This window comes from Coregonus lavaretus (assembly GCF_964263955.1).
Source record: "Coregonus lavaretus genome assembly, chromosome: 34".
NCBI lineage: Eukaryota > Metazoa > Chordata > Actinopteri > Salmoniformes > Salmonidae > Coregonus > Coregonus lavaretus.
The window spans coordinates 35,761,335-35,784,516 of record NC_140021.1 but is presented as its reverse complement, the minus strand read 5'-3'; the positions used below and the strand labels follow the sequence as shown (position 1 = coordinate 35,784,516).

Genomic DNA, 23,182 nt, shown 5'->3' with positions numbered 1-23,182 from the left:
CCTTTGATCACACATGGGATAGAAGTTATGGAAACCTGATGTTCAGTTAATTTTAATGCGTAGTGAAAGTGAATTGCCTAATGTGAATACAGTGTAACGTACTATAATTTATAGATCTGTAGTATACTACATTCAAAGGCCAATTTTGAAACGTGTCTTACATTTTTTGCTATTGGATTAACTGGTTATTGAAATAACTAAATTGAGAAGATATCATTATGTTGTGTTTTGGTGATTAATACTTGTTTTGCTAAAATATTTTGGTTGAAGCTGGGAATATAAGATATGAACGATATGTACGATATGTTGCAGGAATTATAATTATTCTCTCAATAATATGATACCCTGCAACAATCGCGCATGAACAGTAGAGGGACCCACAGGAAAGAAATGAATGCCTCAAGGAAGGAACACTGATTAAGCTTTTATCAGTTTTGTTGATTGTTTTTTTGTGCAGAGGGACCACTGATTGACTATGTAGATGTGTATACCATATGTAGACTAAATTCACAGTGCTATGTGCAAAATATTTGTAATAATAATAACAATAATAATATGCCATTTAGCAGACGCTAAATGAAAGTTCTGATTATCCATTATTGTGCAGAATTTCATTGAATCCATTTGGTGGGAATTCATTCTCCCATTTGAGAATAAATAATAAACAGGTATGATTTATCATTTTAGAGGAGAGCTGTAGAATATTGATGGTTTCTAGCTATTTTCATACAATGCAATTGGATTTGATATTGTTAATCTCCACGGCATAATTCTCCTCTTGACAAAACATGTTGTAATTCAAACCGCATAGAGTACATTAGCTGAATAAATAGCACAAGATCAACATACTGCTCCTCTTCTCCTTGTCTCCTTAGCAACAGAATCCCCATTAAAGACAGATAAGAATGTCCTCAAGAATACCCAGAGGTGGTACATTATTGAATATTGTAGTGACCCTGTCATTGTTAAACAAAATACCGTTTTTGTTGAATGAGTTGTATTGGCACAATAACACATTGTACACACACCTCACACGCGCATGGCACTGAGTTGATGTCCCTTCCCTTTCGGAATTTGCTACACTAGTGTCAGAAGTGGGATTGGACTTCAGTTGGGCAATTGGTGGTGTTTCTGTGTGGTAGTCTGAAAGAGTGTTAAAGAAACCCAAGTACTGCAGTCAGTCACCCTTATTAGCACAAGAGCTAGCCTCGTAGAAAGATACTTTTGGTCTCCACAAATTCACTATACATCCCTTGTCAGTCAGACATTCATGTCTTAATATGTTGGTTAGTCAATGGGAGAATAAGGCAATAGACTGGCTACATGACTATCATTAGTAGCAGCAGTTAGTTATGGCACATGATATGTCAGAATGTAATTACAATTATGCAGTATAATATGAGGACTTATTTCAGTGTTGAAACAAGTTAATACTGATGCAAAAGAATGATTGACCAGAAAGGCTTATCTCGTGCACATTCGACTTTTGAATCGGATTTGACTCCATAGATTTGACTCTATATGTCCTCTAATAATTCATTCTAGAGAGCATCCCAACATGTACAAAGAAACTCCCCCTCTCTGAATGCTGCGATTGGTATGGTCCTTTCTCAAGAAGTGGTTTCAATTCTCCTCTGAAAAGGCAGATTTATTTCAAGACAAATACCAGGTTGGATAAGGCTGACATTCTTGAGCATCGACGTGGTTTCAGAGGGGCTTTCATCTCACAAAACTGGACCCGTGTAGAATGACCATGTATAAGGGAAAGCGTCGTAATCAACGATGTAAGTTGCCCTGCATCCATACCAGTCTACTTGTTTAGAATAGATGATAACATATTTTTGTGTAGCGCGTGCCTTTATAGATTTTCTGAAGTTATCGATATGAACTCAGAATGTTTTCAGGGAAAGTGTTAACAACTTGATTGTGTAATTAACATGTAATTCATTATATTCAGTGCTGTTAAAAATTGGATGTAATAGCCTGTAGCTTTAATATAAAACACATGTAAATACAGGTAGGTAGGCTACATGGTTTAAGTGTCACTGAGGCTTTTAAATAATTCATTTGGTTTGTAAGAAGAGTTGGAAAGAGTAACACAAATGCTTGTCTTTGTAACTCAATTTATCTAAGCCAACTATTAAAGTCGAAGATAATAATCCTGTATTCTAAAGTAATGGTATTGTAGTCAAATGTCAGGAAAAGGTGTCATTATAGTGCACATCTTTGGGGTTTGGAACACATACTGTAGACAGGATAGCATTGCTCTGTGAATCTGTGAGTGCACGTGTGTGTGTGTGTGTGGTCATACCCATACCCATAGCCTTGCAACTCAGTACACTCTAAAAAGAAAAGGTTCCTGGAGAATCCTTTAGGGGTTCTTCAAATTGAAACTGTGGGGGCACCCCTATAAGTTCTTCAAAGAACCGCTTTTAATGGATCCTCAAATAACCTTTTGGGGTTGATTTTAGAACTACACCCCCCCCCTATTATTATTATTATTATTATTAATAATAATAATAATAATAATAATAATAATAATAATACGCATAACAATATCACAATATTTTAGTTATCAGTGTTTATTATGATTTTAGTGGCAAAGCAGAATAAAAAAATCAAAATATGAGGTAAACTCCCAGCAGAGCCCCAAGTCCAATCGGTATATTCTCTGGCATGTTGATGTTCTCCATAGCCAGAATGATTTTGCAGTGCATGGTGATCGGACAGGTTTCCTGTTATATTCATCAGAGGTGGAGGGAGGGTGAAGTCTGTGAATCCCAAAAAATTTAATTATACAGAACATGCACACGACAGTATTCATACCTTGGTTTTTGTGCTGAATGTGAATGAAAAAAACTGTTTTGATAATGGTTTTCACACACCTACCTTGTCCATAATGTAGAGGCCTATGGGATTTTCAATGAAGAGGTAAGGGAGGAGGATGGTAAATGTGATCTGCATAACATACCAATACCAATTGACATACCTTTGTATGCCTCCTTATACTATAGACACAAAAGTGAGCAGTTCAGTCATCTGCACCAATACAGCTAGCCTTCAACATATTCTTGTAGCCTACATATTCTTACCTCTGTCCATTGAATTTCGTCAATTTTCTGTTTTAGAAAGATTTGCACAAATATGAAAAGATAGATGGTATCATCATAAAACAATATCAATTTAGATCATACCATCACAAACCTTACCTTAAATGGAGGAGATCTTTACATTTTTCAGTTAAGTGCCTGTACCTGCTGTCCTTTCAAATCCAAATGTTTCAGTTCCTGCAAGAACCCCCACCAACTAAGGAGGTTCCTCGATGAACCCCACCTCTTATGGGGTTCAGTGCCAAGAACCGTAAGGTTCATGTTTTCTTTTAGATCCACAACTAGAATCCCTCCACAGCCTCATAGAGGATCTAGATACATTTTCTAACCTCTCTGGATTAAAACCAAATTATGACAAATGTACTATATTATGTATTGGATCACTAAAAAATACAATTTGTACATTACCATGTAGTTTACCAATAAAATGGTCTGATGGTGATGTGGATATACTCGGAATACATATCCCAAAGGAAATAAATGATCTCACTTCAATAAATTTTAATAGAAAGTTAGCAAAAATAGATAAGATCTTACTACCATGGAAAGGAAAATACCTGTCAATTTGTGGAAAAATCACCCTGATTAACTCTTTAGTATTATCCCAGTTTACCTATTTGCTTATGGTCTTGCCTACGCCTAGCAAACAGTTTTTTAAATTATATGAGAAAAAAATATTCAATTTTATTTGGAACGGCAAGCCAGACAAAATTAAAAGAGCATATTTATATAATGAATATGAATTCGGAGGACAGAAATTATTAAATATTAAACCATTAGACCTATCACTAAAACCTTCAGTCATCCAAAAGTTATACTTAAATCCGAACTGGTTCTCAAGCAAATTAGTAAGATTGTCTCACCCACTGTTCAAGAAAGGCCTTTTTCCCTTTATTCAGATTACAACCTCTCACTTTCAGTTATTTGAAAAGGAAATAATGTCCCAAATGTCACTATTTCTAAAACAAGCCATAGAAAGTTGGTTGCAATTTCAATTTAATCCTCCAGAAACGACAGAACAAATAATGCAACAAATATTGTGGTTAAATTCAAATATACTAATTGACTAAAAACCTTTATTTTTTGACAGAATGTTTAAAAAAGGTATAATCTTCGTAAATGATATCATCGGTAGGACTGGTGGAGTTATGTCGCACATGCAGCTAACAAAAACATATGGAAATGTCTGCTCTACCCAAAATTACAACCAAATAATTGCAGCCTTACCGCAAAAGTGGAAGAGGAAAGTTGAAGGGGGAGAAAGTAAGGAACTTGTCTGTCGGCCTTGCATTAAAGAACATAATTGGTTAAGGAAAACTGTGATAAATAAAAAAGTATATCAGTTTCACTTAAGGACCAAAGGATTGACAGCCGTCCCATATAGATTGCAAAATAGTTGGGAAGAGATCTTTGACGTACCGATCCCATGGCATAGTGTTTATGAACTGACATGCAAAACGACACCGGATTCAAAAATTAGAATCTTTCAATTTAAATTATTATATAAAATTCTTGCTACCAATATAATGTTATTTATATGGGGGATACAATCTTCCCAGCTCTGCAGATTTTGCTGTGAAGAGACAGAATCATTAGATCATTTGTTTTGGTTCTGTCCATTTGTAGCTTGTTTTTGGACACAGGTCCAGGAATGGCTAAAGGATTGCAATATTTACCTGGAACTAACCTTGCAGATAGCATTACTGGGTGATCTGAAAAGTCATAGTCAATCAATCAATAATATAATAATACTTTTAGCAAATTTTTTTATTTTTAATTCACAATCTGTAGAAGCAATGAGAATAGAAAGGTTCAGAACTTTTGTAAAACATCACAGTACGGTTGAAATATATATGGCAAATATAAATCCTATATGGATGGTGTTAAGAGATAGATGGGAGGTATTGAATAGAGTTGAAGGATGGGACTAATAACAAACAACAACAAATAATAACAAAGATAGCTAATAATGTAAGCATACTGTGTCCATAATAAGTATATAGGATGTATGTTGGGAGCTTTTGGGAAAGAGCACAGTTAGAAAGATATGGCATTTAGAAGCAAACCGGATGGACATCATGAAAATGATCGGAGAGGTTGAGAGTAGAAGAAGTTCAGGAGCAAAAAAAAAAATATATATATATATATACAGTCATGGCCAAAATTGTTGGCACCCCTGAAATTTTTCCAGAAAATGAAGTATTTCTCACAGAAAAGTATTGAAATTACACATGTTTTGCTATGCACATGTTTATTTCCTTTGTGTGTATTGGAATAACACAAAAAAAAACAGGAAAAAAGCAAATTTGACATAATTTCACACAAAACTAAAAAAATGGGCCGGACAAAGTTATTGGCACCCTTTCAAAATTGTGGATAAATAAGTTTGTTCCAAGCATGTGATGCTCCTTTAAACTCACCTGGGGCAAGTAACAGGTGTGGGCAATCTAAAAATCACACCTGAAAGCAGATAAAAAGGAGAGAAGTTGACTCAGTCTTTGCATTGTGTTTCTGTGTGTGCCACACTAAGCATGGAGAACAGAAAGAGGAAAAGAGAACTGTCTGAGGACTTGAGAACCAAAATTGTGGAAAAATATCAACAATCTCAAGGTTACAAGTCCATCTCCAGAGATCTAGATGTTCCTTTGTCCACAGTGCGCAACATGATCAAGAAGTTTGCAACCCATGGCACTGTAGCTAATCTCCCTGGACGTGGACGGAAGAGAAAAATTGATGAAAGGTTGCAACGCAGGATAGTCCGGATGGTGGATAAGCAGCCCCAAACAAGTTCCAAAGAAATTCAAGCTGTCCTGCAGGCTCAGGGTGCATCAGTGTCAGCGCGAACTATACGTCGAAATTTGAATGAAATGAAACGCTATGGCAGGAGACCCAGGAGGACCCCACTGCTGACACAGAGACATAAAAAAGCAAGACTACAGTTTGCCAAAATGTACATGAGTAAGCCAAATTCCTTCTGGGAGAACGTCTTATGGACAGATGAGACCAAGATAGAGCTTTTTGGTAAAGCACATCGTTCTACTGTTTACCGAAAATGTAATGAAGCCTTCAAAGAAAAGAACACAGTACCTACAGTCAAATATGGTGGAGGTTCAAAGATGTTTTGGGGTTGTTTTGCTGCCTCTGGCACTGGGTGCCTTGACTGTGTGCAAGGCATCATGAAATCTGAGGATTACCAAAGGATTTTGGGTCGCAATGTAGGGCCCAGTGTCAGAAAGCTGGGTTTGCGTCCGAGATCATGGGTCTTCCAGCAGGACAATGACCCCAAACATACTTCAAAAAGCACCCAGAAATGGATGGCAACAAAGCGCTGGAGAGTTCTGAAGTGGCCAGCAATGAGTCCAGATCTTAATCCCATTGAACACCTGTGGAGAGATCTTAAAATTGCTGTTGGGAAAAGGCACCCATCCAATATGAGAGACCTGGAGCAGTTTGCAAAAGAAGAGTGGTCCAAAATTCCGGGTGAGAGGTGTAAGAAGCTTATTGATGGTTATAGGAAGCGACTGATTTCAGTTATTTTTTCCAAAGGGTGTGCAACTAAATATTAAGTTAAGGGTGCCAATCATTTTGTCCGGCCCATTTTTTGAGTTTTGTGTGAAATTATGTCAAATTTGCTTTTTTCCTGTTTTTTTTGTGTTATTCCAATACACACAAAGGAAATAAACATGTGCATAGCAAAACATGTGTAATTTCAATACTTTTCTGTGAGAAATACTTCATTTTCTGGAAAAATTTCAGGGGTGCCAACAATTTTGGCCATGACTGTATATATATATATATATATATATAGAATTATTGTAAAATTAACTCTGTCCATAAGGTGTAGATAGTAAGTATAGACCGGAAGTAGAGGCCTGGGCGTTGTTGTTCACTAATTTACTCCAAGTAGGGAAAGGATGGTGGGGTTGAAAAGTAATAAAGGGGAATATATATATAAAAAATAAAAATAAACATGGGGGATTGGAAGTGATGCAGACAATTACATTGATAGAAGATACAATCTATCTGCAATATTAAGCTGATCCATTACCCCCGAAAAAAAAAAAAAAAAAAAAAAAGAACCGTAAGGTTCTTCAAAGAACTTTGAGGATCTTAGAAGAATCCTTGTTGAACCCCTAATTTTTAGAGTGTAGAAACAATTTACAATGCTCCCAAATTTGCTTTAACATTATAACATTGGTGGGGGGATAATCTTCTTGAATGTCTGCTGCAATAGATGCTGTTCAAAGTGTGATAGCTACCCTTTTTAGAGATCCTCTGTGTGTCACGAGTCACAACCCTCCATATGTCTGCAGCTGTCTTTTGTGTCAAGTGGGCATTTTAACCCCAAGATTGCCTTCCTAGCTGCAGTCTGCAGTGCATGGGCAAATGAATGGCAGCCCGCCGTCTCCTGCTAAACCTCTGCAGATGGTATCTGTGTCCTGTTCGGCAAGCTAGTTCTGTGTAATATCGCTTAAACAAACCTTAGGATAGTTTGCATCTGCCACCATAGCAGATCCCTCCTTGCAATCGATGGTTAAGGCAGGCCTTTAACTTCCTAGTGCTCCCAGTCTTAGTGCTTAGACCTTCCATCTCACATAGGATATGACATGTTGTTGACATCTCCCTAGAGACACTCAAGGCTGTAAGCCTGAAGAGTGTCACTAGTGACACAGAGATAGATCTTGTCCTGGAAATATTAGATGTCTATCAGCATGGGTCTGATGTCCCCACGACCTCTCCAGTCTCCACATACTAGTATGTAAATGTGGGTTATTTTTCGTCTTTTAAACAACTAATTGATCGACGTCGGTTCAATTATTTGAATTCCATTTTGTTCGTTTTATTTTTGTGAGCTCGGTGCCGTTTCTGTAGAGATAAATCAGATCAAGCCTGAACTGTGCGATGTAGTAGGGAGTTGTAGTTTCCAACAGGCCAATATTCTACATACAGTAGTTTAGCGCAGAAAACGTGGTAATTAACTACAATGACCATAATCCATTACGCACATGCTTAAACTTGTCCGGTCTGTGCAGAGCAGACACAGATACTGAGAAAAGAGAGAAAGGTGATCTAGAGGGATAGTAAGCAGTTGCTGCGCGAGCATGAATACACATGATCTAAGTCAGGGATAGGCAACTGCCGGCCCGCATAGCCAGTAATATATATATTTGTTATAATTTTTTATGGGGGGGGGGGGGGAACTCAGTCGGGGTCTCAACTTACTGTTGAGAGTTAGAATAATAGAATACACAAGGGGCAATTTCGAAATTTGGTTGTGCATCAGCAGTCACTCAATTAACCCATGTCAGCGAAACAATTTTAGATTGGTAAGTTATCTAAATTTGTAGTAAGCATGGTTGAATTACCGACCAGGGTAGGGCCCATTGATAATCAGTTATCATATTGCAAACTGTGACGACCCTCCCACTCTGTCTGCCGTATTCTCTCTTTGCTCTTGTTTCCTTATTAGGATGCCGGTGGGCGGAGTTGGGAGGGTCGTCAGCTACATGGGAAACACCTGGGCCGGGTGTGTCCCAGCATAAATGGACCTCTTCCACATTCATGAAGGGGACTCTCTCCAGGCAGATACTTTGACTTTGGTTGTGGTATTTTTGTGGTCTTTTTGGTTGTTTGCTTTGGCACCTCTCAACACTTTTCCATATTACATTTATGCAAGCAAACACTCACTTACACTACTGATTACTGATTACACACCCCATTGTTATTTGAGTTAGTTTACTTTAGTTAATAAATATATACTTTAAGTATTCCTTGTCTCCACGTGTCTCCCTTTTGTTACGAACTTGAGCCGGTTCGTGACAAGTGGGGGTTCGTCCGGGATCTTGAACTGGTTGTGTTTGGGAGAACGTGGAGTTAATGTCCAATTCTGTACGTTTTTTTTTTGTAAATTTGGTTAGTTTGAGTTTGATAGGCCCAGTATTGGTTTTCTTTGGGTTGTGTACTGCGTTGGAGAGAGTACATTGGTTAGTTTCCAGTCCCTGCCCAGCCTGGAAACTCTTGCTCTACTCGCTGTTGGGGCATCGGTCTGAGGAGGTGAGTACAATCGGCTGTGTACCTCAGTGGGAGATTGGGTAGGGTAGTGACATTTTCTACCCGGAGCTATAGCTTTTTCCCCTGATAGGCTTAGTGACGTGTTTTGGGATACGTTGGGCATGGTTAAATGTTTGTTATTTTTGTGTGGTGTCTGTGGACTGAGCAGTTGTCTCGGGGGCACATCCGTGGCTTGGTGGAATCTACCAGCGTGCTGGGGGGTTTAATTCCTTGCCAGCGGGCTACAGTGCGTAATTACCCACCGCGAATCCACACGAAGACTAGGGTTGAGTTATTGTAGGTTATGGGGAAGCTCCATATCCCAGCTCTCTTCTGTGGTGCTCGGTGTGATTGTCATTTCTCTTGTGTCTGGTGTGCTCAGCAGAGGGGTTGAGCAAGAATATTATGATATATATATATATATTTTTTTTCTTCCCTGATTATGGCGTCTAATGTAGACGAGTTCATTCGCTTTCCATCAGAAGAACTGTTAGAATTATGTACTAAAGAACAGCTGTTGAAGGTTGCTGAACACTACAAGGTTGAAATTAGTGATAAACGCCTAAAAAATTATATTAGGTTAATATTGAAGGCCAATTTGATGGAGAGTGGTATTCTGGATGTTACCACTGGGGCAGCCTCTGCTGAGGACACGTTGTCTCCCCGATATGTTACAATGACCGCTCCATCGGTTAGTCATAGTAGTCTTCTCTTTGAACAGCAGAAAGAACTGCTTCTGTTACAGCTGGAGCATGAACAAGCTAAAATGGAGCATGAACGAAATGGACAAAGAGCTAAAATGGAGCATGATCGGGTAAAATATGAAAGGGAATTGGAATTTAAACAGGATATGGAGCGTGCTAAAATCAAGCTGCAACAAGAGCGACTAGAGTTGGTTAGGGAAGGAAAGCTCTCAGGGGAGAGTTTGCTCTGGGAAGGGGATCCAGAGTTACCTAGGGGTCGTTCCTCTTTTGGTCGTAATCCAGACACATTTGATATTGTTGGGAATTTACGGTTGTTGCCCCAGTTTAATGAAAAGGACCCGGAGACATTCTTTTCGTTGTTTGAGCGTGTTGCTGACGCTAGGAGTTGGCCTGATTCTGATCGCACTTTGATGTTGCAGTGTGTGCTGACTGGTAAAGCGCAAGAAGCATATTCAGCTCTTAGTGTAGCAGACAGTGATAGTTATGAGAAGGTTAAAACGGCTGTGTTACAGAGTTATGAATTGGTCCCTGAGGCTTACCGCCAACGATTTAGAACTTTAAAAAGGGATGATCAGCAGACTCATGTTGAGTTTGCGCGAATATTATCTTCACAGTTCAATCGCTGGTGTTCTGCCTCTGCAGTTATGACTTTCCAAGGGCTGTTTGATCTGATTATGTTAGAACAATTTAAGGACACAATCCCTGATCGTATAGCGACGTACATTAACGAACGAAAAATAAAGACTGTCGCTGAAGCTGCGGTTTTGGCTGATGAATGTGTTGACTCACAAAAATGTTTTTGCAGAACCCCGTATTCGGAGTGAGTGGGGGCGTTCGCAGAGATTTGGGCCTCGCTCGCCGAGAGACTTCGGTTCCCGGGCAGAGTTTCATTCAACTAGGGTTGAGCCTGATACCCGTGGTAAAACTGACGTTGGTCAAGAGTGTCACTACTGTCAAGAATTAGGTCATTGGAAAAATGAATGTCCGATTCTTAGGTCTAGGGGTAAATTCAGTACAGGTGCTTATGGTAAATCGAGGCCTGCAGCGTTAGCAGCGCCTGTTCCACATCAGTTCACTCCTGACGCATTGTCTCATGGCCAGAGCCAGGTGAAAGGTTATATTGATCCCGACTATTTACCTTTCGTTACGGAGGGTTTTGTGTCTATGGTAGGAAGTAAGAACCTAGTGCCAGTAAAGATCCTAAGAGACACAGGTGCCTCTGAATCATTTGTGTTGGAATCTGTGTTACCCTTCTCTGCGGAGACTGATTCGGGGAATAGTGTTCTAATTAGGGGAATAGGTTTGAACACTCTGTCAGTTCCATTGCATAAACTGATGTTGGATTGTGGACTGGTGAAAGGTGAGGTTGTTGTGGGGGTGCGTCCTTCATTGCCTATTGAGGGTATTGACGTGATCCTTGGAAATAACTTGGCTGGGGAGCGTGTGTGGCCTATCGCGTTTCCATCTTTAGTGGTTTCCACTAAGCCGTCAATTGTAGGGATTCCTGATGAGAGTGCGCAGAATTTCCCAGAGGTGTTTTCTGCGTGTGCAGTGACGCGTTCTATGATCTATGACGACCTGGTCATGGAACTGGCTAACGAGAATACAACAAAGAAGTCGGTTACTGTTTTCCCTGTTATCCCGTTATCTATATCCCGCTCCGATTTAATCGAGGCGCAACGGACTGACCCTACATTAGAAGAGTTGCGGGACCAAATTGTGCCTGTGGAACAGTTGGGAGATGTCGCACAGGGCTATTTTCTCCAAGAGGAGGTCCTGATGAGAAAGTGGATGTCTCATGGTAGTTGTTTTCTGGGGGAGGCGATTAGTCAGGTGGTGGTACCAGTTAAGCTTCGTGAGTTGGTGCTAACAACTTCTCACAATGACGTTGCTGGGCATATGGGTGTGAGAAAAACCTACAATCGTATATTACGACATTTCTTTTGGCCAAGATTAAAGAGGGATGTTTCTGATTCCATCAAAACTTGTCACACCTGTCAATTAACTGGTAAACCTAATCAAGCTATTAAGCCGGTACCACTGTTCCCTATTCCTGTACTCAGTAAACCTTTTGAGTATTTGATTATTGACTGTGTTGGTCCTCTGCCTCGTTCTAGAAAGGGTAGTAATTATTTGTTGACTGTGATGTGTCAGACCACTAGGTTTCCTGCTGCCTATCCTCTCCGGTCTATCACGACTAAGGCTGTGTTAAAAGCTTTGACTCAGTTTCTCTCACTGTTTGGAATCCCTAAGGTCATTCAAAGTGATCAAGGATCTAATTTCACCTCTAATCTCTTTGGTCAGGTTCTCCAACAACTCCATATTAAATCAATCAATCAATCAATTTTATTTTATATAGCCCTTCTTACATCAGCTAATATCTCGAAGTGCTGTACAGAAACCCAGCCTAAAACCCCAAACAGCTAGTAATGCAGGTGTAGAAGCACGGTGGCTAGGAAAAACTCCCTAGAAAGGCGAAAGCCTAGGAAGAAACCTAGAGAGGAACCAGGCTATGAGGGGTGGCCAGTCCTCTTCTGGCTGTGCCGGGTGGAGATTATAACAGAACCATGCCAAGATGTTCAAAAATGTTCATAAGTGACAAGCATGGTCAAATAATAATCAGGAATAAATCTCAGTTGGCTTTTCATAGCCGATCATTAAGAGTTGAAAACAGCAGGTCTGGGACAGGTAGGGGTTCCATAACCGCAGGCAGAACAGTTGAAACTGGAATAGCAGCAAGGCCAGGCGGACTGGGGACAGCAAGGAGTCACCACGGCCGGTAGTCCCGACGTATGGTCCTAGGGCTCAGGTCTCTCAGTTGGCTTTTCATAGCCGATCATTAAAGAGTTGAAAACAGCAGGTCTGGGACAGGTAGGGGTTTCGTAGCCGCAGGCAGAACAGTTGAAACTGGAATAGCAGCAAGGCCAGGCGGACTGGGGACAGCAAGGTGTCATCATGCCCGGTAGTCCTGACGTATGGTCCTAGGGCTCAGGTTCTCAGAGAGAAAGAGAGAACGAGAGAATTAGAGAGAGCATACTTAAATTCACACAGGACACTGGATAAGACAGGAGAAGTACTCCAGGTATAACCAACTAACCCCAGCCCCCCGACACATAAACTACTGCAGCATAAATACTGGAGGCTGAGACAGGAGCGGTCCGGAGACACTGTGGCCCCATCCGAAGAAACCCCCGGACAGGGCCAAACAGGAAGGATATAACCCCACCCACTCCGCCAAAGCACAGCCCCCGCACCACTAGAGGGATATCCCCAACCACCAACTTACAATCCTGAGACAAGGCCGAGTACAGCCCACAGAGGTCTCCACCACAGCACAAACCAAGGGGGGGGCGCCAACCCAGACAGGAAGATCACGTCAGTAACTCAACCCACTCAAGTGACGCACCCCTCCCAGGGACGGCATGAAAGAGCACCAGCAAGCCAGTGACTCAGCCCCTGCAACAGGGTTAGAGGCAGAGAACCCCAGTGGAGAGGGGAACCGGCCCGGCAGAGACAGCAAGGGCTGTTCGTTGCTCCAGCCTTTCCGTTCACCTTCACACTCCTGGGCCAGACTACACTCAATCATATGACCTACTGAAGAGATAAGTCTTCAGTAAAGACTTAAAGGTTGAGACCGAGTCTGCGTCTCTCACATGGGTAGGCAGACTGTTCCATAAAAATGGAGATCTATAGGAGAAAGCCCTGCCTCCCGCTGTTTGCTTAGAAATTCTAGGGACAATTAGGAGGCCTGCGTCTTGTGACCGTAGCGTACGTATTGGTATGTACGGCAGGACCAACTCGGAAAGATAGGTAGGAGCAAGCCCATGTAACGCTTTATAGGTTAACAGTAAAACCTTGAAATCAGCCCTTGCCTTAACAGGAAGCCAGTGTAGGGAAGCTAGCACTGGAGTAATATGATCAAATTTCTTGGTTCTAGTCAGGATTCTAGCAGCCGTATTTAGCACTAACTGAAGTTTATTTAGTGCTTTATCCGGGTAGCCGGAAAATAGAGCATTGCAGTAGTCTAACCTAGAAGTAACAAATGCATGGATTAATTTTTCTGCATCATTTTTGGACAGAAAATTTCTGATTTTTGCAATGTTACGTAGATGGAAAAAAGCTGTCCTTGAAACAGTCTTGATATGTTCGTCAAAAGAGAGATCAGGGTCAAGAGTAACACCGAGGTCCTTCACAGTTTTATTTGAGACGACTTTACAACCATCTAGATGAATTGTCAGATTTAACAGAAGATCTCTTTGTTTCTTGGGACCTAGAACAAGCATCTCTGTTTTGTCCGAGTTTAAAAGTAAAAAGTTTTCAGCCATCCACTTCCTTATGTCTGAAACACAGGCTTCTAGCGAGGGCAATTTTGGGGCTTCACCATGTTTCATTGAAATGTACAGCTGTGTGTCATCCGCATAGCAGTGAAAGTTAACATTATGTTTTCGAATAACATCCCCAAGAGGTAAAATATATAGTGAAAACAATAGTGGTCCTAAAACGGAACCTTGAGGAACACCGAAATGTACAGTTGATTTGTCGGAGGACAGACCATTCACAGAGACAAACTGATATCTTTCCGACAGGTAGGATCTAAACCAGGCCAGAACTTGTCCGTGTAGACCAATTTGGGTTTCCAGTCTCTCAAAAAGAATGTGGTGATCGATGGTGTCAAAGGCAGCACTAAGGTCTAGTAGCACGAGGACAGATGCAGAGCCTCGGTCTGACGCCATTAAAAGGTCATTTACCACCTTCACAAGTGCAGTCTCAGTGCTATGATGGGGTCTAAAACCAGACTGAAGCATTTCGTATACATTGTTTGTCTTCAGAAAGGCAGTGAGTTGCTGCGCAACAGCTTTTTCTAAAATTTTTGAGAGGAATGGAAGATTCGATATAGGCCGATAGTTTTTTATATTTTCCGGGTCAAGGTTTGGCTTTTTCAAGAGAGGCTTTATCACTGCCACTTTTAGTGAGTTTGGTACACATCCGGTGGATAGAGAGCTGTTTATTATGTTCAACATAGGAGGGCCAAGCACAGGAAGCAGCTCCTTCAGCAGTTTAGTAGGAATAGGATCCAGTATGCAGCTTGAAGGTTTAGAGGCCATGATTATTTTCATCATTGTGTCAAGAGATATAGTACTAAAACACTTAAGTGTCTCTCCCGATCCCAGGCCCTCGCAGAGCTGTGCAGATCCAGGACAGCTAAGCCCTGGAGGAATACGCAGATTCAAAGAGGAGTCCGTAATTTGCTTTCTAATGGTCATGATCTTTTCCTCAAAGAAGTTCATGAATTTATCACTGCTGAAGTGAAAGCCATCCTCTCTTGGGGAATGCTGCTTTTTAGTTAGCTTTGCAACAGTATCAAAAAGAAATTTTGGATTGTTCTTATTTTCCTCAATTAAGTTGGAAAAGTAGGATGATCGAGCAGCAGTGAGGGCTCTTCGGTACTGCACGGTACTGTCTTTCCAAGCTAGTCGGAAGACTTCCAGTTTGGTGTGGCGCCATTTCCGTTCCAATTTCCTGGAAGCTTGCTTCAAAGCTCGGGTATTTTCTGTATACCAGGGAGCTAGTTTCTTATGACAAATGTTTTTCGTTTTTAGGGGTGCAACTGCATCTAGGGTATTGCGCAAGGTTAAATTGAGTTCCTCAGTTAAGTGGTTAACTGATTTTTGTCCTCTGACGTCCTTGGGTAGGCAGAAGGAGTCTGGAAGGGCATCAATGAATTTTTGTGTTGTTTGAGAATTTATAGCACGACTTTTGATGCTCCTTGGTTGGGGTCTGAGCAGATTATTTGTTGCGATTGCAAATGTAATAAAATGGTGGTCCGATAGTCCAGGATTTTGTGGAAAAACATTAAGATCTACAACATTTATTCCATGGGACAAAACTAGGTCCAGAGTATGACTGTGGCAGTGAGTAGGTCCAGAGACATGTTGGACAAAACCCACTGAGTCGATAATGGCTCCGAAAGACTTTTGGAGTGGGTCTGTGGACTTCTCCATGTGAATATTAAAATCACCAAAAATTAGAATATGATCTGCTATGACTACAAGGTCTGATAGGAATTCAGGAAACTCAGAGAGGAACGCTGTATATGGCCCAGGAGGCCTGTAAACAGTAGCTATAAAAAGTGATTGAGTAGGCTGCATAGATTTCATGACTAGAAGCTCAAAAGATGAAAACGCCATTTTTTTTTTTGTAAATTGAAATTTGCTATCGTAAATGTTAGCAACACCTCCGCCTTTGCGGGATGCACGGGGAATATGGTCACTAGTGTAACCAGGAGGTGAGGCCTCATTTAACACAGCAAATTCATCAGGCTTAAGCCATGTTTCAGTCAGGCCAATCACATCGAGATTATGATCAGTGATTAGTTCATTGACTATGACTGCCTTTGAAGTGAGGGATCTAACATTAAGTAACCCTATTTTGAGATGTGAGGTATCACGATCTCTTTCAATAATGGCAGGAATGGAGGAGGTCTTTATCCTAATAAGATTGCTAGGGTGAACACCGCCATGTTTAGTTTTGCCCAACCTAGGTCGAGGCACAGACACAGTCTCAATGGGTATGGCTGAGCTGACTACACTGACTGTGCTATTGGCAGACTCCACTAAGCTGGCAGGTTGGCTAACAGCCTGCTGCCTGGCCTGCACCCTATTTCACTGTGGGGCTAGAGGAGTTAGAGCCCTATCTATGTTGGTAGATAAGAGGAGAGCACCCCTCCAGCTAGGATGGAGTCCGTCACTCCTCAGCAGGTCAGGCTTGGTCCTGTTTGTGGGTGAGTCCCAGAAAGAGGGCCAATTATCCACAAATGTTATCTTTTGGGAGGGGCAGAAAACAGTTTTCAACCAGCGATTAAGTGCTGAGACTCTGCTGTAGAGCTCGTCACTTCCCCTAACTGGGAGGGGGCCAGAGACAATTACTCGATGCCGACACATCTTTCTAGCTGATTTACAAGCTGAAGCTATGTTGCACTTGGTGACCTCTGACTGTTTCATCCTAACATCGTTGGTGCCGACGTGGATAACAATATCTCTATACTCTCTACACTCGCCAGTTTTAGCTTTAGCCAGCACCATCTTTAGATTAGCCTTAACGTCGGTAGCCCTGCCCCCTGGTAAACAGTGTATGATCGCTGGGTGATTCGTTTTAAGTCTAATACTGCGGGTAATGGAGTCGCCAATGACTAGGGTTTTCAATTTGTCAGAGCTAATGGTGGGAGCCTTCGGCGTCTCAGACCCCGTAACGGGAGGAGTAGAGACTAGAGAAGACTCAGACTCAGACTCCGACTCGCTACATAATGGGGAAAACCGGTTGAAGGTTTCTGTCGGCTGAATGAGCGACACCGGTTGAGCATTCCAACAGTATTTCCCTCCAGAAGCCATGAGAAAGTTGTCCGGCTGCAGGGACTGTGCGGGGGGATTTATACTAACGTTACTGTCTGTACTTACTGGTGGCACAGACGCTGTTTCTTCCTTTCCTACACTGAGATTACCCTTGCCTAACGATTGCGTCTGAAGCTGGGCTTGTAGCACAGCTATTTTCGCCGTAAGGCGATCGTTCTCCTGTATATTATGAGTACAGCGACTGCAATTAGAAGACATCATGTTAATGTTACTACTTAGCTTCGGCTGTTGAAGATGTTGATGAACCATGTCCAGATAAAGCGTCCGGAGTGAAAAAGTTGAATAAGGGAAAAAAGTTGCGATGGAAAAAAGGAAAATAACGTAAAGTTGGCAGCTAAAACGCACAGGAAAATGACTCTTCTGTCTCGGGATAAACGTCCGGGGTGAAAAAGTTTAACGAAAAAAGATGAGTGAGGACAAAACTAAAAAGTTGGTAAATTTGTTGAACACAAAGATTGATTAAACGTTTATTAAAAGTAAAACGTGAATAGTTTGGCAGGTAGCCAAGTAGCAACAAACAGCACAGCAGTACGGAGACAATGCGGAAGCGAGACGGAAGTCACGTCAAATCTCGTCAAATCTCGTAGGGTCTGAGTTACACAACTTGTCTAGCGCCTATCATGCCCAAAGTCAAGGAGCACTGGAACGTTTCCATCAAACACTTAAGTCGTTGTTGAGAGCTTATTGTACTGAGATGGAAAAGGATTGGGAGGAGGGGTTGCCTTGGTTATTGTTAGCAGCTAGGGAGGTTTCACAGGAGAGCACGGGTTTTAGCCCAAATGACCTAGTGTTTGGACATCGGGTGCGTGGGCTTTTATCTGTTCTCCAGGATGACTGGAAGTCTCCCGAGCCTCCTCAGTCCCTGTTATCATATGTGGGTGATTTTCGGCGACGCTTGTATGCCGCTGGTGAAATGGCTAAAGAGAAGCTATCATCTTCACAGGACAGGGTGAAGAGCATATATGATCGCCGAGCTGAGCCTCGTCACTTTAGTCCAGGTGATCAGGTTCTGGCTCTGCTGCCAATTGTTGGTTCTCCTTTTCAAGCCAAGCTTCAAGGTCCATATACAGTGGTGCGCCAGTACACTGAGCAAAATTATCTAGTTGCCACTCCAGAACGGAGGAAAGCAAACCAACTGTGCCATGTAAATTTGTTAAAACCCTATTATGCACGTTCCTCTGAGACTGAACAGGGGGAGTCTACAGAGGACGGTAAGGCTGTTCTTTTGGCTGATACTGTTTATTCCAAGAGTGCTGGTCATGCTAGGTCTGTGCAGGAGCAGGAAGATGTTTCTGGTCCTGACGATTGCATATTGCAGGGTAGATTGAAAAATTCAGAGACACTGGAGATTTTAGATAGCCTTCTTACTCATCTACCTGTTGATGAGCGGAAAGAGATGGTTGGTTTGATTCGGAGATTTCCAGGGTTGTTTTCTGATACACCTACACGTACAAACTTAATAGAACATGATGTTGACATTGGAGATGCTGACCCCATTCGTCAACGGTTCTGTGGAGTTTCTTCCGAGAGACTGCGTTGTCTGGATGCTGAGGTCGGGTGCATGCTGGAGAGTAGGGTAGCGGAGCCTTTCTCCAGTTGGGCTTCTCCCTGTATCTTGGTCAGTAAATCGGATGGAACAAATAGATTTTGTACGGACTACCGTAAGGTAAACGATGTCACTAAGCCGGATTCATTTCGTCTTCCTCGGATGGAGGACTGCGTTGATCAAGTCGGCGCAGCTAAGCTGGGATAGGATATAGTAATCCTTCTACCCCCCCCCAAAAAAATTGTAAAGTGGTTATCCCACTGGCTATAGGGTGAATGCACCAATTTGTGAGTCGCTCTGGATAAGAGCGTCTGCTAAATGACTAAAATGTAAATGTAAAAATGTGAGCAAATTTGACATGTTAAAGGGGTATTGGCAGGTGCCACTGACGAGTAGGGCACGTGAAATCTCTGCCTTTATTACACCTTTTGGTCTGTACTCGTATTCGGTTATGAGTTTCGGACTGCGTAATGCGCCTGCCACTTTTCAGCGACTTATGAACAGGGTTGTCTCTGGTCTGGCCGGGTGCGCTGTTTATCTGGACGATGTAGTGATATATGCAGATACTTGGGAGGAACATCTGTCCCGTATTCAAGCCTTGTTCGGACGTCTGGCTGCGGGTCGCCTCACGATAAATTTGGCTAAATGTGAGTTTGCTCAGGCGACTGTTACATACCTTGGAAAGGTGGTTGGGCAGGGTGAAGTGCGTCCTGTTCGGGCTAAAGTGGTAGCTATTGATGCTTTTCCACTACCAACTACTAAAAAGGAACTGATGCGTTTCTTGGGAATGATTGGGTATTATTGTGGTTTTTGTATGAACTTCTCTACTGTGGTCGCTCCCTTGACAGATTTGCTGAAAGCTAAGGCTGTGTACGTATGGTCTTCTCATTGTCAACAGGCTTTCGAACGTGATTGCTGATGCGCTCTCTCGTGCGCCCTGTTCATGAATATTGATGTGACCGACCATTGTTTGATTTTGTCATGTTCTATCTTTCCTGTTTGTCCCCTCCTAGTCTTGGGTTCTTCTTTCCTCTTAAAGGTTGCTTCCTGTGTAAAGGTTGCTGAGGTCTGGAGAGGAGGATGATGGGTGGGGCAAGTGGAGGTGTGAACATGTACAATTTGTCGGTTTGGGACGCGGGGGCTGGTACGTTGGTCCGGGGTCCTTGTTGGTCCCCGGTCTTATGGGGGGGGGGGGGGGGGTGTGACGACCCTCCCACTCTGTCTGCCGTATTCTCTCTTTGCTCTTGTTTCCTTATTAGGATGCCGGTGGGCGGAGTTGGGAGGGTCGTCAGCTACATGGGAAACACCTGGGCCGGGTGTGTCCCAGCATAAATGGACCTCTTCCACATTCATTGAGGAGACTCTCTCCAGGCAGATACTTTGACTTTGGTTGTGGTATTTTTGTGGCCTTTTTGGTTGTTTGCTTTGGCACCTCTCAACACTTTTCCATATTACATTTATGCAAGCAAACACTCACTTACACTACTGATTACTGATTACACACACCATTGTTATTTGATTTAGTTTACTTTAGTTAATAAATATATACTTTGAGTATTCCTTGTCTCCACGTGTCTCCCTTTTGTTACGAACTTGAGCCGGTTCGTGACAGTTAACAACAGTGGGGTAGGTATATAACATATAAGTACTGACAAGCTAGGTAGAACCTCAAATCAAAATAGTTGCTGGTTTGTTAATTTGTTGTCAATGTCAAGCTATTGCTTGTTGTCCTAAAATATCAGAACATTCTAATAGACAGTATGAGCCATTTTTACTGTTCAACAAAATGCTGTGCCAATGTCTACATATCCATTAACGTCTCACATTAGGCCTAATACAAGAAAACGTCAGTCACACAAGCCTGTCGCTCTATATAGCTAGTTGATTTCCTATGGGGTTTGGACTGTGGCATTTCACATGACTCAGACCTCATTAAAAAGTTGGGAATATGTGAACTAGAAGCTGCCAGTCATTCTTGCACAAAATCAGTGTGTGTGTGTTTTCCCTGGGGACTGTCCACCCACACACTGCTGGTGATGAGGGAGGAGGAGAGGAGAGGCAGCAGTCAGTGTGTATGTGGTAGTGCTGAGCAATTAGTGGTTTTAGAGGTCGGTTCAGTTGATACTTTTTTGGGGGGGGACATTAAATGTACTATGCATTATGTGGGTTGAATGCAGTAACAACACTGAATAAAACAATTAAAACTGCAATTTGTAACTTTTGGGCGACCCGACCAAATTCATGAGTTATAGATCTGTCATTGTCATTGAAAGCAAGTCTAAGAAGCGGTAGATATGTTCTATGTGCGCTATTTCTATGCTTCCCGTTCTTAAGTTTCGTTTTTGAGTCTTCTACTTTCGGTTTTGTACATCAGCTTCAAACAGCTGAAAATACTATATTTTCGGTTATGGAAAATATATTTCACAGCAGTTTAGATGGTACAATGATTCTCTACACCACAGGTGTCAAATGGAGGGCCGAGTTTCTGCAGGTTTTTGCTCATCCCTTGTACTTGATTGATGAATTAAGGTCACTAATTAGTAAGGAACTCCCCTCACCTGGTTGACTAGGGCCTAATTGAAATGAAAAAACTAAAAGCTGCAGACACTAGGCCCTCCATGGAATGAGTTTGACACCCCTGCTCTACACTATACTTGCTTATTTTGTCACATAAACTGAAATTAGGTGAACTATTAGAATTTTAGCATCCAGGAAATGCCGGAGCGATTTCTGCATATTGCATATTTAATAAAAGTCCCATTATTTTAGTGACTGCTTATCACTTATTAACATTACTTTATTTTAATAAAGTATTTGTTTTATTTGATGACTTTATTATTTAATTCCAAGTCGTCATCTCATCTCTATAGAGCTGCTCCTTATGCTGTCTGACAAAATCTCTATTTAGTAGTTCTTCAAAGTAAATAAGGCATACTTTTTTGACTGCTGAATACCAACTATCAATCACTTAGATCAGGAATGGGCAACTTTGATTGGGGTGTGGGCCACAAAAAAACAGAACTCATCATGAGGGGCCGCAGTGGCTCGTGGGTCTGCGTACCCACATCCATAACCTCCCACCTTGCGAGCAAACATTTGTAGCGGAGCCCCCTTGTGACAGCGAATAAAAAATTTAAAACGTTTTTTAAGTTTGCCATGGGAAGAATTTGCAGTTTTACAGCTAATTTCCTGAAATTCTACACATTTTGCCATAGGGTGGAGACAAATGTTGGCAGTTTTGTCACGAACCGGCTCAAGTTCGTAACAAAAGGGAGACACGTGGAGACAAGGAATACTTAAAGTATATATTTATTAACTAAAGTAAACTAACTCAAATAACAATGGGGTGTGTAATCAGTAGTGTAAGTGAGTGTTTGCTTGCATAAATGTAATATGGAAAAGTGTTGAGAGGTGCCAAAGCAAACAACCAAAAAGGCCACAAAAATACCACAACCAAAGTCAAAGTATCTGCCTGGAGAGAGTCTCCTCAATGAATGTGGAAGAGGTCCATTTATGCTGGGACACACCCGGCCCAGGTGTTTCCCATGTAGCTGACGACCCTCCCAACTCCGCCCACCGGCATCCTAATAAGGAAACAAGAGCAAAGAGAGAATACGGCAGACAGAGTGGGAGGGTCGTCACACCCCCCCCCCCATAAGACCGGGGACCAACAAGGACCCCGGACCAACGTACCAGCCCCCGCGTCCCAAACCGACAAATTGTACATGTTCACACCTCCACTTGCCCCACCCATCATCCTCCTCTCCAGACCTCAGCAACCTTTACACAGGAAGCAACCTTTAAGAGGAAAGAAGAACCCAAGACTAGGAGGGGACAAACAGGAAAGATAGAACATGACAAAATCAAACAATGGTCGGTCACATCAATATTCATGAACAGGGCGCACGAGAGAGCGCATCAGCAATCACGTTCGAAAGCCTGTTGACAATGAGAAGACCATACGTACACAGCCTTAGCTTTCAGCAAATCTGTCAAGGGAGCGACCACAGTAGAGAAGTTCATACAAAAACCACAATAATACCCAATCATTCCCAAGAAACGCATCAGTTCCTTTTTAGTAGTTGGTAGTGGAAAAGCATCAATAGCTACCACTTTAGCCCGAACAGGACGCACTTCACCCTGCCCAACCACCTTTCCAAGGTATGTAACAGTCGCCTGAGCAAACTCACATTTAGCCAAATTTATCGTGAGGCGACCCGCAGCCAGACGTCCGAACAAGGCTTGAATACGGGACAGATGTTCCTCCCAAGTATCTGCATATATCACTACATCGTCCAGATAAACAGCGCACCCGGCCAGACCAGAGACAACCCTGTTCATAAGTCGCTGAAAAGTGGCAGG

General features: G+C 42.1%; 1 protein-coding gene across 1 annotated transcript in view; it reads left to right on the top strand.

Annotated features, from left to right (window-relative positions):
* Positions 1–1,747: 1,747 nt before the first annotated feature.
* Positions 1,748–23,182, top strand: part of LOC311109091 (RNA-binding Raly-like protein) — a gene marked incomplete at both ends in the record, with an annotated part of 70,987 nt that continues 49,552 nt past the window's right edge. The window contains one exon of the mRNA XM_084151895.1: positions 1,748–1,784. Coding sequence (XP_084008021.1) covers positions 1,748–1,784 — 37 coding nt within the window. The remainder of the gene's footprint in view (positions 1,785–23,182) is intronic.